The sequence below is a fragment of the Hypanus sabinus genome, chromosome 2 (genome assembly GCF_030144855.1).
Source record: "Hypanus sabinus isolate sHypSab1 chromosome 2, sHypSab1.hap1, whole genome shotgun sequence".
NCBI lineage: Eukaryota > Metazoa > Chordata > Chondrichthyes > Myliobatiformes > Dasyatidae > Hypanus > Hypanus sabinus.
The window spans coordinates 44,442,571-44,461,071 of NC_082707.1; the positions used below are offsets into that span (position 1 = coordinate 44,442,571).

Here is an 18,501-nt window from a genome sequence, read left to right on the forward strand (position 1 = left end):
CTTTCATCCTCTATAAACCTGAAAAGACACACTTAGTATCAATTTCCTATACCCACCATATGTTTCCTTCTTTTTCTTAATCAAACTTTACTTCTTATGCCTTACTTCTTTACTTCTGATGTTGCTTCTGAACTCCTCAAATCTTGTTTTTAAACACCTCCAAATGATCAGATGTCATTTTCACTCCTAGCATCTGCTCCATTCTGCTTCTGCAAGGTCCTGCCGTATGTACACTATAGAAATCTGCCTTCCGCCAGCTCAGGGCCCTACCTTGAGGACCAAACTTTTCTTTTTCCATGACTCCAGAAAGCTTGCCAAATTATATTCAGTGTTCCCAAATGGTCGCAGTGCAGAGACACTTGATTACTTGCACATCATCATTCCTCTCCCCAGGAGGGCTCTCTACATAGAGCTTTATAAAATCCTTAGATACATTTTACAAATTTCCCTCCAACTTAGCCTCCTGCACTTAGATAATCCAATCAATAAAGTTAAAATCCCGCATGACTAGAATCTAATTGGCTTTTATGCCTGTCTGCAATCTGCCTACACATCTGAAGCTAAGCAAGATTTTTAAATATGCAGAATTTCATAATAGTTGTAGATAGCTTATAAACTAAATCCAGATAATCTGAATTCAATTCCAATGGATAAAAGCTCAAAAACTTGAGATCATTCAAAGTTCAGATCGCCTTCATCAAAATCCATAAATATTAGTTAAAACAACAAATAGAACTATGAATCTTGTCTAATACTGATGAGAGAATTAGGGCTGAAACCTATAAATACAACACTGCATACTGTTACCAATGTTTCCAAAACTGAAACCAGGAATGCTCAATGTATTGGTTGTGGACTGAAAGCCAATTTTTGTTTCATTTTTCAGCATAGAACCTTCTTGTTAGCCCAAAACCAATCTAATAATACTTAGAAAGTACCAAAAAGTTGTTGAATCTGAAATATATAAACTTTCTAGCTCTGAGTTATGGTTAAGTTCCTCCCCTCAAAAAACCTTATTAGAAATCAACATTTTGATGGCTGATAAAACATTGAGGGTAAAGACTACACAGGATCACAAATGAAAACCGGCATCAGCTTCAATCCAAACCCAACCTCCAATTTATTCTGTGACTGCTAGCTAGTCTGAAGCGTAATCTTCAAATTGCCCTGTGACTGACTTGATCCAAATCTCTTTCACATACCCAAACCATCCCCACAACTTCAGCTTCAAAAACAGATTTGGTAATGTCAAAACAACAGTTGACACTGCAAAACCTTTACATCTGTAGGTTAAAATATTGAGTTTTATGAGATTCAAAGTTTTAGTTATCCATTGGTTATTATAAATGATCCCTTGTGTACTGTTTTCTTTCTGATGAGAGGACAGGAGATCCTTAATCAAGTCACCTCTCATCCTCCTTAGCTCCAGAAAGAAAAACTTTAGCTCGCTCAATCTATCCTCATTAAGACTTGCTAATTAATCCAGGCAACATCCTGGTAAATCTCCTCCACATGCTCTCTAAAGCTTCCACATCCTTCCTACAATGAGATGACCAGAACTGAGCACAATGCTCCAAGCATGGTCGAACCAGAGTTTTATAGAGCTGCAACATTACCTCGCAGCTCATGAACTCAATCCCTTAATTAATGGAGGCCAATACACCATTCAACTTCTTAATCACCCTATCAACTTGCATGGCAACTTTAGAGGATCTGTACATTTGGACCTCAAGATCGCTCTGTTCATCCACACTGCTGAGAATACTGCCACTAACTCTGTACTCTGCCTTCAAGTTCAATCTTTCAAGATGTACTCCTTCACATTTTGCTGGATCGAAGTCCATCTGCCACTTCTCAGCCCAGTTCTGCATCCTATCAATATCCCATTGTATCCTATAACAAACTTCTACACTATCCACAAAACCACCAACCTTTGTGTCATCTGAAAATTTATTAACTGATAGAGTAATTGTTCCCTTGCCATTTCTGACTTTCACCCACACTGACTCAAGATCCCTCGCTCTCTGCAGCTGTGATACTATCTCTGATTAGCAATGCCAATCTCCCACTTCTTTTACCTCCCACCCTGTCTCAATACCTTCCAGTACTTGACAATTCCACTCCAGGAAAAAGATTCTGACCATCAATGCTTCTCATAACTTTATATACCCTCAAGCAGCCCTTCAATCTCTAATGCTCCAGAGAAAATGATCCAATATGGCCAACCTCTCCTTAATTCAATACACTCTAATCCTAGTAAAACTCTTCACCACCCTCTCCAAAGCCTCCATATCCTTCATAAAGTGTGGTGACCAGAACTGCACACTTCAAATTTCACCAAACCAGAGCTTTATAGAGCAGCAACATGCTGACCCATCATATCCTTTGAAATCCACCCTCGCTATCTACAAGTCTGCAAAATGTTGCATATTCTGCATCATGTCACTTTAACTCTGTTAACTTCAGCAGAATCCTTCACTTCCCAGGATCTTCATCTGTTTTTTTTTTAAACTTCACTCCCAACATCCCCCTCACTTGGACCAGAAAAATAGCAGAGCCAAAGTGTTCTAAAAGTGTTGAAATATTGTCCTGTTACTAGACTACAAAGGGAAGATAATCTGGCTCATCTTAATCAAGTAAATTACCTCAATATGTTGGCATCTGGCCTAGTGGATAAGGCATAAGGCCTAGTGATCTGAAGGTCACTGGTTCGAGCCTCAGCTGAGGCAGTGTGTTGTGTCCTTGAGCAAGGCATTTAACAACACATTGCTCTGCGATGACACTGTGCCAAGCTGCCCTTCCCTTGGACAACTTTGATGGCATGGAGAGGGAAGGCTTGCAGCTTGGGCAACTGCCGGTTTCCCATACAACCCTGCCCAGGCCTGCAACCTGGAAGCCTTCCAAGGTGCAAATCCATGGTCTCATGAGACTAACGGATGCCTATACCTCAATGTGAGATCATATGCTCAAGATAACCGTGCTCACGGTGTTTTTCACTTCTGCCCTCTCACTATTGCATAACTTTGAGGTTACATTTACCTTAGTGATCCATGTCAGTGCCATTTGGAGCCCAAACTGATTTGAACACAACAGGTTTTTTTTAAAAAAAAAGTAATATTGTCTGATTCAAATGTAGATCAACTTTTGCATCTATTTTAGCAGTCAGGGTTCATTCTAACTAATTAACCATCTCTCCCCACAGAAATTACAGTAAAAGTCTGCCTCTCCTTCCTGCAAGGAAGCAAATTCTCATCAGCCTCAATCAGTGACCTTATAGCATCTGGAGATACATCACAGTCATCAGAATAAACCCAAGATGGAAGATTTCCCACAATGCTTCCTGATGACATTGAAGGCAGCCATTCAGCTCCTCGGCAACTTCCTGGTTTTCAGAGCAATTATAATTAATGCTATTCTCCTACATATTTTCCTTTAACCTAATGGCCATGAACTCCCTCAATTTTTCTTCCATTTTCAATTACAATCAGCAATATTGTGTTCTTACCTTGCAAGCACATGGCAATAGCAAAGTCCATGGCCCAGCTCACCAAAGCCATCAACAATCCTAACAAAATCAGGAAAATCCAGTCTTCCCCCACTTTTGAGATGAGGAATGTTTGGCATCGCACACTCAATACTGCAGGCAAAAAGAAATGGAAAATATCAGAGTGCTGCAGATTACAGATGAAATCTGACATCAATAATTGTCAACATGTGAACAGGTAGCAATGTCGTTATTAATTATCTACACATTCAGCAGCTTTCACGTCATTTTTTTCAAAGCTGTTACAAGCTGCAAGGGTAACCACCCTTCATTAGCAACATATCATTGTTTGTACTTAATCGCACCATCTTGACATGTCGTGTAAGACAGTTAACAACTATAATCGGGTTGATATCATCAGAAAATATAATCAGATCAGATACCAGAAAAACACAAAATTCCATCTAGATCTTTTTTAAAAAAAAGTCAATAATCTGTAGTACCAAAGTTGCCACACCAGAAAATCTACCACAAACTCAGTTTAGATAATATCCTTTAAATTTACTGTTCTGGTCCAGAACAATGACAGGTATTTAAACCGAACTGGAAAGTCAAGCAACAAAGAATCACTCACACTTGTCTGTTCTCTGGACAAGAGAGAAGTACGTACTCACACCTGCAGGAGGGAGTGGAGCCCACTCAAGTTTGTAGACATGGTCCACACAATCACAAGTTAGTAGACATGGTCCACACAATCACCAACTGTACAAGGTATGGTACACTGAAATGTACTCTGAAATAAGGTGCACTACCTACCTTCACCCACTGTTCAAACATTCACATTTTAACACTGAGCAGATGATGTATAGAAGATGGCAATTAATCTCTTCCAACACAAATAGCTCTGAATGATCAGGACAGGTAAAGGCCCTCTTTCTCTGGTGGCATCAGGTCTACATGTGCAGGATTGTGCCTCCTCTCTAACCAGACCCCTGATCATTATGGAGACATCCATACAGGACCTTCTGAAGTTATCTTCAATGCAATGAGAACCGCCCAGCAGCTGGCTCCATTATCTCCAGACACATACTTGTATAAAGTTACAAAAACTTATGTCTGCAGGCCTGGGATAGGCATCCTAGGTATTAATACTATCGTTTCTCATCTTAACAGTAAAGCCTGTTAATTCACCTTACTAGGTCTGGTATCACTGCAAACTTAGCTAAATGCAGCAAGTGTATACTGCTGTGTTTTTTTATATATTGTTAACGAGCTGTTCTAATGTGTGCCTGAGATACTGTGCGATAACGCAGTCAGGAAGCTCCTTCCTGCTCGTCTTTAATAAATTATATTAGCTGATTCGCATGGTATCAGTCATGGACAAAATACAAGGAATCAGAATAACAGACCTAAAACCATAAACTAATAAACTGGGAATTATTTCTCAATACCTTTGTGAATTGTCACCAATTTATAAAATACACTGTAGTAATTGAATTACCAAATTCAAGTAGTGACATATTTAATGAATGCAATAGACAACTTGATTATTAACATCTGCAGTAATATTACAAAATCCAATCAGTGAACTATGAAATGTAATGACATTTTAATATATTTTAAAAAACATAGACATCAACCTATTGAACTATATAGTCAGGCTTGTCAAGTTATTAAAAATGATTTATTTCACAATTTAAAATGTTAATCCAATTTAATTTTGATTTTAATTGCACATACAATGGATACAATTGCACCCGTGTCCTTCAAACTTTGAAATCATAATTTTCATTATAATTCATAAAATATCTGATTTCCTGCTTTAAATTCCTATTATTGCTTCCTATTAATTGCTTAATTTGTAGTTACATGATTTATACACACAGTCACCACTTCAATAGGTACCTCCTGTACCTAATAAAGTGGCCACACGGTCAATGCTCGTGGTCTTCTGCTGCTGTAGCCCATCGATTTCAAAGTTCCACAGAGGCGCTCTTCTGCACACCAACATTGTAGCACATGGCTATTCGAGTTACTATCACCTTCCCGTCAGGAAAAACAAGAGAACCGTGTCTTGTTTTCCAGCAAGACAATGACTCCAAACATAAAGCCAAAGCTACACAGGAATAGCTCAAAATCAACAAAATTGATGTCTTGGAGTGGCCAAGTCAGAGTCCAAACCTCAATCCAATTGAAAATTTGTAGCTGGACTTGAAAAGGGCTGTTCACTCATGATCCCCATGCAATCTGACAGAGCTTGAGCAATTTTGTAAAGAAGAATGGGGAAAAATTGCAGTGGTGTGCAAAGCTGATAGAGACCTATCGACACAGACTCAAGGTTGTAATTGCTGCCAAAGGTGCATCTACTAAATACTGACTTGAAAGGGGTGAGTCATTATGCAACCAATTATTTACTGTTTAATAATTGCAATAGATGTATACCAATTTGTTTTCACTTTTGACACAGAAGAGTCTCTTCTGTTGATCAGTGTCAAAAGAACATTAAATCCACTGTGAATCAATGTTGTAAAACAATAAAACATGAAAATTTCCAAGTGGGGGTGTGAATGTATTTTATACGCACTGTATGTAAATTCATAAGCTGATTTTTTTTTGTAGGAAGATGATCAAAAACTTTTCTGTCAATAAAACCAAAAGTATAATTAAAAGGATAACTTGCTGGATTTCAAAGAGCTGCGGGCATCAGCAAAAAGAAATTAAGCTTAGTCTAAAAGTTTAGAAGGAACTTCCTTTCTATTTCAGGCTGGGACTTTGCCAGTTGACTAGTCTGACAAGATTGATTAAATTCTTAGGTAATAAAGCTGCACTCAATTATTGACAAACCCACGAACGTGAAAAAAGCTGCCAGTGCTGTCAAATTACAGCCAAACTTTGATAAGGTCAAATACAACCTGATTAAAGAACAATGATTCATGTTGAAAACTAATTCTCCTTTTATAATGGTCCAAAACTGAACCAGTTGGCTTTATTCTTTTGTTTTTGTCTTCTGAGTCAGCACTACAATGAGAAGATTTCTTTCATTTGGTAGCTCAGGTTTAGTGCAAGTCTTCAAACTACAATAAGTTATGAAAAGGTTTGGTTTTTGCTGTTAACTGAATACTTAAAATGGCTGAAATCACAGCAGCACTCAGTGCTCCTATGTTCAAATGCTGTATATTGACAGCAAAGCTTGACATTTGTCTAAATGGTGACAGGTTGACTGCAGTAATCTTACTGAGAAAAATGTTTGTACCAGCTCCCATTACCTTTCAGCACATACAAGACATTCTCTGTGCATGTTGCCTTGGCATGGTATTGGAGGACTGAGTTATTTGGAGAGAAAGACACCTAAAAGAAAACTTTCATTCTTTAAAATAACTCTAGAAATAAACGTACCAAAGTGATATACATAATTGACATTAATAAAATAGAAAAACAAGACAAGATTTTTGAAGAAATTAACCCTCCTAAAATAAATTTGAACAAGGTGCCAGAGGGAGCGGTAGATGCAGATTTAACTTCAATGATAGTTTGGCTAAGTCTATAGCCAGGAGGGGTATGAAGAGGTATGGTCCAGGTACAGGTTGATGAGCCCATGCAGAATAACAGTTCAGCACTGACTAGATGGACAGAAGGCCCTGTTTCTGTCCTGTCGTGATCTAGAATTCAAGTTCAATTGTTTTTATTTCTAATGTACAAAACCAGTTAGGAGATTTGACATTGGCAATCAATATGTGCGAGTTGATGGGACGGAAAAGGTACCTGTAAATTGGAAACAGCATTAGGTGGTTTCTACCTTGCAATGGGTTGCCAAGCAGAACAGGTCCTGTGGATTAATTTATATTTCATAAAAAACAATGAAATCTGTTATCAGAAGGAAATCAAACTACTATCTCATTTAGCCTTCTATTGAAGCACTTCATTCATACAAAGTACAGTATATATTTGATACCCAAAAAATACACTAAGATAAGCATTTACTTGTCAATTCTATATAGCATTAGATGAAAGTTATGCATAAAGGTTTTCAAGAAACATCGAACGGATGTAGGATTTAAGTGCCAGAAGGGATGGATAAAAGAAAATTCAACTTGTGTGTTGAAATATCTAGCACAGATTAAAGAAATAACCTCAGGGCAATAGTCATAACATTAGGCTGTTTTGAATTTATATCAGTAACGTGGTGTCAAAAATTCAAAGCAAATTTATCAGATAGCCTGTTAATGCTAAACCATGAACGATAGTGGAATTGAAGGAGGTGCCCTGAAGCAGCAAGATGATGAATTAAAATATGAACCTGGACCACTAAATAACAGAAGAAATTTAGTATAAAGCAGTACATGTATGAAGACAAAAGGGGCAAAATACAGATTCCATGAATTTGTAGAAATGATGAATATGCTGATTGTGGACTTCAGAAAGGGTAGGATGAGGGAACACAAACTAATCCCTAGTGGGATTAGAAGTGGAGAGAGTGAGCAATTTCAAGTTCTCTGAGGATCTACCTTGGTCCCAACATAGCAATACAACTATAAAGAAGCCAAGACAGCAGCTATACTTCATCAGGAGTTTGAGGAGAGTTGGTTTGTCACCTAAATCACTCAAACTTCTACAGATTTACTACGGAGAGCATTCTGACTGGCTGCGCCAATGTCTCACAACTTTTTAAAAATTTTCTGTTTTTGCACTACTTAATTTAACTATTTAATATAAATATATAATTACTGCAATTCAGATCTTTTTCTATATTTATCATGAATTACATTGTACTGCTGCTGTAAAGTGAACAAATTTCATGACATATGCCGGTGATATTAAACCTGACTCTGAGAAGTTGGAAGAGACTTAGTGACATTGGAACATATAACAATCACATCTAATTATCTTAAGTGAAGCAATTAGCTTAATCTGTAGAATACTTAATATTACAGCTAATGCAGCAGGATTCATGCCAGAGCAAAATATAATGAAACTGTAAAGTATTCAGCTTCGATCAGCAAAAAGACCAAACAAACACTGAAAGATAGCCAGAGAAATACCGTAATGCTGACTCCTAATGTTAAGGTTCGACATAAACAATCCCAATATTAGGAGAAGGCGGGAGATATTTTTTGGGGAATGCCAACTCTCTTCAGTTCCTAGGAACAGAATGAGGAACCTACAGATATGACCATAAGATGAAGGAGGACAAATAGGTCACTTGGCCCATCAAGTCTGCTCCGCCATTCCATCATGGCTGATTTATCATCCCTGTCAACACCATGCTCCTGCCTCCTTCCTGTAACCTTTGATGCCCTGACCAACCAAGAACCTATCAATCTCTGCTTTAAGTATGCTCAAACAACTTGGCCACCAGACCAATTAATTCCACAGATTCACCAACCTCTGGCTAAAGAAATTGCTTCTCATTTCTGATCCAAATGGCCGTCCTTCTATTCTGAGACCCTCTGAATCTTGACTCACCACTACAGGAAACATCTTTTCCACATCCACTTTGCCTAGGCCTTTCAATATTCACTAGATTTCAATGAGATTCCCCCTCATTCTTCAAAACACCAGTGATTATAGCCCCAGACAAATCAAATGCTCCTCAGACATTAATCCTTTCATTTCTGGAATTATTCTTGTGACAATGTCAGTACATCTTTTCATTGATAAGAGGCCCAAAACTGCTCACAATACTCCAAGTGCAATCTGATTAGTGCCTTATAAGATCTCAACATCACATCCTTGCTCTTATATTCTGATCCTCTCTAAGTTGATGCCAATATTTCATTTGCATTCCTTACCACCAACGTAACCTGCAAGTTAGAATCCTGCACGAGGACTCCCAAGTCCCTTTGCACTTCTGATTTATCAATAATCTCCCTGGTTAGAAAATATTCTTTGTATTTTTTTTCTGCCAAACTGAATAACCATACATTTACCTAAACTATATTCCATCTGTCACTTCATTGCCCATTCTCCCAATCAGTCCAGGTCTTTTAGCAAACTTCCTAATTCCTCAATACTACCTGACCCTCCACCTATCTTTGTATTGTCTAGAAACTTGGCCACAAAGCCACCAATTCAGTCATTCAAATTGTTAACATATAACAAGAAAAGAAGTGGTCCCAATAGCAATCTCTGCAGAACACCACTTGTCACAGCAGCCAACAAGAATTGTCCCCTTTATTCCAATTCTTTGCATCCTGCCAATCAGACAATCTTATAGTATCTTTTTTGTAATACCATGGGGTTTCATCTTGTTAAGCAGGCTCATTGTGTCTCCTTGTTAAAGGCCTTCTGAAAATCCAAGTACAGAACAGCCACTGGTTCTACTTTGTCTATCCTGTTTATTATTTCCTCAGAGAATTCCAACAGATTTGTCAGACAAAATTTCCCCTTAAGGAAACCATGCTGACTTTCCCCAAAATTTCATCCTTAATAATGGACTCCAACATCTTCTCAACCACTAAAGTCAGGCTAATTGGCCTAAGGTGTCGTTTCTTTGCCCCTCTCCTTTCTTGAAGAGCGGAGTGACAAAGGGGATTTTTTGTTTCTCTTTGTTACTGTGTATGTAATCAAAATGGCTTCTTTGTTTTGTTAAAAGTAGGAATGCTTCTTTGTTGCGAGAGAGTGCTGGAAGCTTGTTTGGGTTAAAATTTACTGATAATGAGAATTGTATTCCTTTGTAAACCAATTGGGATTAATGTTGTTCATTCTTCTGAGTCTGTAAGCTATTGTTGGCGGACTTTTGGGGAGATCGGCGTGAGGGGGTGAGAGAGAGAGGACGCGATGCTGTAAACTGAGCGAGGAATGGATCCCAAGGGGGGGGGGGGGGTCCAAGGCCAGGAGGTACCCTGAGGAGAGGAGACGACGATAGATGTGCTTGGTTGACCACTTCGGGTGGTCCTGAGTTGCGAGTCAAGGAGTTCGGAGGGGATCGAATGGTGGCCAGAAGAATTCAGTAATTGAGCTCCAACGGTTGTGCAAGAAGTGGTTTGGACTTTGATAAGTTTGGCGCCTTTTCTTTATTATTTTTCCTTCATATATACTGTATCGTTATTAATCACTTAGTTATAGTAACCTTTATAAATTGTACTCATTTAATCGCATATGGTGTACTGTCTGTTCTTGGGCGAGGTGGGGACATCACACAGCATCCACACCAGCTGATTACCCAGTTTGGAGGGGCTGCTCCCCCTAGACAAGAATGAGCTGAGCGAGCCTGAGGCAACCCAGGGGGTTACATGCACATTTTCTAACCCTCCTGAACCATTCCAGAATATAGTGATTCTTGAAAGATCATTATTAATTCCTCCACAATTTCTACAGCGACCTCTTTCAGAACCCTGAGGTGAGGTCCATCTGGTTTAGATGACTTGTCTACCTTCAGACCTTTCAGCTTCCCCAGCACCTTCTCCTTAATAATAGAAACAAAACTCACTTCTGTCCTGACGCTCTGAAATTTCTGGCATACTGCTAATGTTTTCCACAGGGAAGACAAACACAAAATACTTAATATGTTCATCTGCCATTTGTTTGTCCCTGATTATTATATCTCCAGTGTCATTTTCTGGTGGTTTAATACCCATTCTCGCCTTGATTTTGCTCTTTATATAACTTTTGGTATGCTCTTTGATATTAATAGCTAGCTTTTCTCTCCTTCTGCTTTTTTTAGTTGCCTTCCTTTGGTTTTAAACAGCTTCCCAATCCTACTAATTCCCACTAATTTTTCCTCTATTATAAGCCCTCTCTTTTGCATTTATGTTGTCTTTGACTTCCCTTCTCAGCATGGTTGCCTCATCCACGCTTTAGAATACTTCCTCATCTTTGGAATGCATCTATCCTGCATCTTCCAAACTGTACCGCAGAAACTCCAGCCATTGCTGTTCTGCTGTCATCCCTTCTAGTGTCCCCTTCAATCCACTTTATCTAGCTCCTTTCTCATGCTGCTGTACTTCCCTGTACTGCACGGTAATACTGATTTTCCCAGTGTACCTGCATATTGAAATCCCCCATGACTATTATAACATTGCCCTTATTACTTGCCATTTCTATTTCACATTGAAATTTATAACCCCCATCCTGGATACTGCTGCCATCGAGGTCTTCTTGCTCTTGTGGATTCTTAACTTCGCCCACAAGAATTCTACATCTTTCAGTCCTATGTCACCTCCTTCTAAGGATTTGATTTCATTTTTACCAACAGAGCCACCCCAGCCCGCCTACCTGCCTGTCCTTTTGATATAATGTGTATCCTTGGATGTTAAGCTCCCAACTATGATCTTCTTCTCAGCAACAACATCATACCTGCCAATCTCTAACTGTGCTACAAGATCATCTACCTTATTTCCTGTACTATGTGCATCCAAATATAACAACTTCAGTCCTGAATTCATCACCTTTTTCAAATTTGCCCCAATGTTACACTTCAACACATCGCACTGACTGCAATTTTGCCCTGATGGTCCCACTACACAGTGCATCAACTTGTATATCAACTGTCCCATCCTCAGCCCTATCACTCAGTTTCCAACACCCTGCCAAATGAGTTTAAATCCGCCACAACAGATCTAACAAACCTGCCGGCAAGGATAGTGGGTTCACGTGAAACCTTGTTCAGGTCAAACCTTCCCTCGAAGAGATCCTAATAATCTGGAAATCTGAAACCCTGCCCCCTGCACTAGTTCTTCACTCATTCATTATCCTATTTCTGTCCTGACTGAGAGAAATCCAGGGAATACTACTTTGCAGGTCCTGTCCTTCAGACTTTTCCCTAACTCCTTGTACTCAACGTGCAGGACCTCTTTCCCCTTTCTACCTATGTCATTGGTGTCACTGTGCACCACAACCTCTCGATGCTCACCCTCCTTGAGAATCTCCTGCAACTGCTCTGAGACATCCCGGACCCCAGCAACTGGGAGGCAACACGTCGTCCTAGCATCTCTTTCACAGCCACAGAATCTCCTTCCAGCCCCCCTAACTATCAAGTCTCCTATCACTATCACTCTGCCGGACTTTAGCCTTCCCTGCTGAGTGTCAGATCCGGTTGCTGTTGCTGCTGTACACTGAAAGGTTATCACCCCCAGCAGCATCCAAAGGGATACTTGATACTGAGGGGAATAGCCACAGGGGATCCCCACACTGACAAGCTTACAAAGACGTACAAATTTGTGCCCATTTTTACTTACTGATCTCGTGATTCAAATGTTGACAGATTGCCTTCCGATCTTGGGTAAATGTTAAATTTTGCTAATTAGTAGGTCTGCAAAATCATTAAAATCTCAGTGAACTTTTACCTGAGATCTGAGCAGTAATCACTGCACCTCCCCTCCAGGCAGTAGCAGATTACAAGCTTCTGAGAAGAATGCAGTGATCATTTAAGAAAGAGGAAGCATTTCAATACTCATCAAGGAAATCTGCGAACTCCCCTGGACCCACATTTCCTTTTTTAAGCTTTACCACACCCTTCTCCACAACCTTAACTGGGAATCCTGGTCTTTACCTCTTGGCAGCTGTAATTCCCACCCAGAATTGCAACAGGAAAGTAGCTCATCGCCAACTGAAGAGCCAGTCTTGGAGACCTGAAATATTGGCCACCTTCCTTTTCTTTTCTTTCTTTCTAAATCTTTTTATTAATATTAATAATATGGACAGAATACAGATGATATATTGATAAAGAAATTACCAACATACACATTCCATTACATATGAAAAAAAACATACATAATAGTTACAATATAAATGAGTTTACCAAGACATAAGCCATAAGATATATGTATGGACATAGTAAATCTAAATATTTCATAATGTATAATATAAAAAAAACAGAAAAAAGAAAGAAAAAAAAACAAAAAAAAATTTATATAATGCAGAACTAACTAATCTAATCTAATAACTATAGCTAATAAGTAATATAAAAGAAAAAAAAACAAACAAAAGAGAAGTAAAAAAAAAGTGGGCTGTTTATAATATCTCACAAAAATAAGTATTCATCAATGCCGTCACTTCCGGTCCTCTCAAAATACATAAGCTAAAAGCTGGGAAATCAAATGTACTTGGCAAAGGGTCATATTACATCATATGAAAATGTTGAATAAATGGTCTCCATAACTTTTCAAATTTAATAGAAGTCTCAAAAGTACCACTTCTAATTTTTTCTAAATTTAAACATAACATAGTTTGAGAGAACCAATTAAATACAGTGGGAGGATCAATTTCTTTCCAATTCAACAATATAGATCTTCTAGCCATCAAAGTTAGAAATGCAATCATTCGACGGGCTGAAGAAGATAAATGCTGTGAATCTAACATTGGTAAACCAAAAATTGCGGTAATAGGATGAGGTTGTAAATCAATATTCAAAACCGCAGATATAATATCAAAAATATCTTTCCAATATTTCTCCAAAAATGAACACGACCAAAACATGTGAGTTAAAGACGCAATTTCAGAATGACATCTATCACAAATAGGACTTATATGAGAGTAAAAATGAGCTAATTTATCCTTGGACATATGGGCCCTATGTACAACCTTAAATTGTATTAGTGAATGTTTGGCACATAACGATGATGTATTAACTAATTGAAGAATTCTATCCCAATTCTCACTAGAAATACTAAAACTAAGCTCTCTTTCCCAATCCTGTTTAGTCTTATAAAGGGGCTCTGAACGTATCTTCATAATTATATTATAAAGTTTTGAAATAAGCCCTTTTTGAAAAGGGTCTAATTCAAATAAACTCTCCAAAGTATCTGAAGGCACAAAATTTGGAAACGTAGAGAGTACAGAACTTAAAAAATGTCTAATCTGTAAATATCTAAAAAAATGAAATCTCGGCAAGTTATATCTGTTGGATAATTGTTCAAAAGACATGAAACAATTATCTAAAAATAAATCAGAAAATCTTAGTAATCCCTTAGTTTTCCAAGCTGAATAAGCTTGATCTATAATGGAAGGGTGAAAAAAACAATTAGATACAATAGGACTATTTAAAACGAATTGAGTCAACCCAAAAAATCTCCGAAATTGAAACCATATACGCAATGTATGTTTAACTATCGGGTTGTCAATTCGTTTCGGCAATTTAGAAAGAGCAAAAGGGAGAGAAGTCCCTAAAATAGAACCCAAAGCATAAGCTGATACCGATTTAGTTTCTAAACTCACCCAACAAGGGCCAAAAGATCCACCCCCATCTTTCAACCAGCATAACAAATATCTAATATTAGCTGCCCAATAGTAAAATCTGAAATTAGGTAATGCTAACCCGCCTTCCTTTTTTGTCTTCTGTAAATATGTTTTACCTAACCTGGGATTTTTATACTGCCATATATATGAAGAAATTTTAGAGTCAACATTAGTAAAAAAAGATTTCGGGATAAAAATTGGTATCGCTTGAAAAATATATAAAAACTTAGGTAAAATAACCATCTTAATAGCATTAATCCTGCCTATTAGAGATAGAGACAAAGGTGACCACCTAGTAAACAAACCTTTAATCTGATCAATTAAGGGTAAAAAATTAAATCCAAACAAATCTTTATGGTTCTTTGTGATTTTGATCCCTAAATAAGTAAAAGAGTCATTAACTAATTTAAAGGGTAAATTTCCATAAATTGGGACCCGTTTATTTAATGGAAACAATTCACTTTTATTAAGATTTAACTTATACCCAGAAAACTCACTAAATTGAGCCAATAATGATAAAACTGCTGGAATGGATTTCTCCGGGTTAGAAATGAATAGTAATAAATCATCTGCATACAAAGATAACTTATGAATATCTGTCCCACGATTAATACCCAAAATATCCTGTGATTGTCTGATGGCAATTGCCAAAGGTTCTAAGGCAATGTTAAATAGTAATGGACTAAGAGGACATCCCTGTCTAGTGCCCCGAAATAGGCGAAAAAAGGGAGATCTTTGATTATTGGTAACCACTGAGGCTACTGGAGTATGATAAATCAATTTAATCCATGATATAAATATCGGACTAAAATTAAACTTCTCCAACACATTAAATAAGTAAGGCCATTCAACTCTGTCAAATGCTTTCTCTGCATCTAATGAAATCACGCATTCTGAAGTATCATGTGAGGGAGTATAAACAATATTCAACAATCTCCTAATGTTAAAAAAAGAATAACGATTTTTAATAAAGCCAGTTTGATCATCTGAAATAATTTTGGGTAATACCTTCTCCAATCTAGATGCCAGTAACTTAGAAAAAATCTTGGAGTCTACATTCAATAAAGATATAGGTCTATAAGAAGCACAATTAGTAGGGTCTTTATCTTTCTTCAATATTAGAGAAATGGAAGCTCTATAAAAAGATTGTGGCAAATTCCCTAATCTAATGGCCTCCTCAAAAACCTTACCTAACCAAGGGGAAAGAGTAGCGGAAAAAAATTTAAAAAATTCAACTGTATAACCATCTGGACCCGGTGCTTTCCCAGAATTCATTGAGGAAATAGCCCCTTTAATTTCTACATCCGTAATAGCAGTATCCAATATCAAAAGATCATCAGATGATAACCTTGGAAAATTTAATTTCCCCAGAAAATCAGACATGGTATTATAATCTTGAGGAAATTCAGATTGATACAGGGAGGTATAGAAATCTTGAAATGCCTTATTTATCTCATCATGATTAACTGTCAGATTCCCATTCTGCTGACCAATCTTAGTGATTTGACGTTTAACCAGAGCATTCTTCAATTGACTAGCTAACAGTTTACCAGATTTATCACTATGTATATAAAAATCAGATTTAGTTTTCATTAATTGATTTTCAATCGAGGATGTAAGTAATAAACTATGTTCCATTTGAAGTTCAACCCTTTGTTTGTAAAGCTCCTTACTAGGAGCAATCGAATATTTCTTATCAATCTCTTTAATTTTATCAACCAATAAAAGAGTTTCCATCTTGATACGTTTCCTCAAACCAACAGAATAAGAAATAATCTGTCCACGTATATAAGCTTTAAAAGTGTCCCAAAGTGTTCCGTAGGAAATATCATCCGTAGAATTAGTTGAGAAGAAGAAGTCGATCTGCTCCTCCATAAATTTAATAAAGTCAGAGTCTTGCAACAAGATAGAGTCAAATCGCCATTGTCTAGCATTAAAAGCTGTATCCGTAAATTTCATAGAAAGTAATAACGGAGCGTGATCAGAGATAGCTATAATATCATAGTTACAACCGATTACCAATGGAATAAAACAAGAGTCTACAAAAAAATAATCAATTCTTGAATAAGAGTGATGAACATGTGAGAAAAAAGAAAACTCTTTGTCATTAGAATGCCGAAATCTCCAAACATCAAAAACTCCATTGTCAGTCAAAAAGGAGTTAATACAAGTGGCCGACTTATTAGGTAAAGTCTGAATAGATAAAGATTTATCCATCAGAGGATTTAAACAACAATTAAAGTCACCACCCATTATTAACTTATATTCGTTTAGATTGGGTAAAGAAGTAAATAAAGACTTTAAAAAAGTCAGGACAATCCACATTTGGAGCATAAACATTAACCAAAGCAACCTTTTTATTACAAAGTAAACCCGTAATTAACAAAAATCTGCCATTCGGATCCGAAAAAATATCATGTTGAACAAATGAAATAGAGGAGTCAATAAAAATTGAAACTCCTTTTACTTTAGCATTCGAATTTGCATGATACTGTTGACCCCGCCAAAATCTAAAAAAACGAAATTTGTCCTCCCTCCTCACATGAGTTTCTTGTACAAAAATGATATGAGCATTAAGTCTTTGGAATACTTTGAAAATCTTCTTTCGTTTAATTGGATGATTTAAACCATTAGTATTCCAAGACACAAAATTAATGGTCTGAGCCATAATTCTATAATCAACCCTTTGGTATAGAAAGGGTTAACCAACTTATAAACTCATGCACCCGGAAGAGGAACAAAAGTAGTGAGAAGACCCGGAAGTGACGACAACACAGACATATTTGAAGTTCAAAAACAGCCCGAATAAAAAAACTAACACAAACTGGTACAAAAAAAATAGAATTAGAAAACAGACCATCCCCCCACCCCCCGAGAAAAAGAGAAAAAGCCAAAATATGACTTAAAAAGAGAAAAAGTAAGACTAATCCTACCCCCATGTCAGCTGAAGAACACTCCATATAAAAAGGATATATATAAAAGAATCACCCCGACTTTAAAAATAAAATCGCTATAATAAAGACCATATTTCTAAGTATAGTTAGTTGTAAAAAGAATAAAAATATAATCACTAAAAACAATTATAACTTACGCTGAATAAGGGTGATCAAAGGTTAAAAAAAGTAAAAGTTATGGAGCGAATCCAAAACGGTACTCACTCCATGAGCGTCTCCAGCTGACTCAGGCCACCTTCCTGAGTGAAAACAACTTGAGGTTATCATCTGTTTCTGAGGTGTCAAAACCAAAGGCAGCAACATTCAAGTGAAGCACTTAAAGGTGAACAATAATTGTTGGAAAGAAATATACTTCAGTTTCTGTTCAGACACTAACACTTCCAACAGGACTTGCTGCTTTTTTCCATGGTGGTCCCAAAGTGCAGGACTGGCATGAACTTGGGCTATGAACTCAACAGCTAACCTGGAGTGTTCTGCATTGTGCCTGTGGACTACCTACCAAACCTACTGGAGAAGCACAGGTTTCTGCAGATTTCCACGTTCTCAGAGGGGGAAATTTGCCTGCTGAGCTTGAGCCAAGATTAACTATACTGGCTGTGTTGAAATCAAGTAGCAGACCTTGTTATTTGACTTAAATCAATTTGTTTCAATGTATTTGTTTTTATGTTTGTGCTTTGGGCACTAGTGAACTCACAATCAAAATGGTCAATGGCGGAGATTATTACAAATTCCTTGCATGCCAATGAAAGTTGATGAACTGCTGGACCTGCTTTCACTCATAAATTTCCCTCTGTGGTTAAGAACAAATCTTATTGCCATTGAAATGTGTAATGTTTGAGGAGGTAATTCAATTTATTCTTAATAATGTTCTTCCAATAAAAAGACAGA

The 18,501-nt window shown here is 37.4% G+C and overlaps 1 protein-coding gene across 2 annotated transcripts in view; it reads right to left on the bottom strand.

The window, feature by feature from the left end:
• The window catches only part of LOC132378331 (chloride channel protein 2-like), a 506,358-nt gene that overhangs the window by 282,954 nt on the left and 204,903 nt on the right, over positions 1-18,501 (bottom strand). For both annotated transcript variants that reach the window (XM_059945154.1, XM_059945148.1), the window contains exon 3: positions 3,506-3,637. In XM_059945154.1, the coding sequence (XP_059801137.1) occupies positions 3,506-3,637 (132 nt within the window). The remainder of the gene's footprint in view (positions 1-3,505; positions 3,638-18,501) is intronic.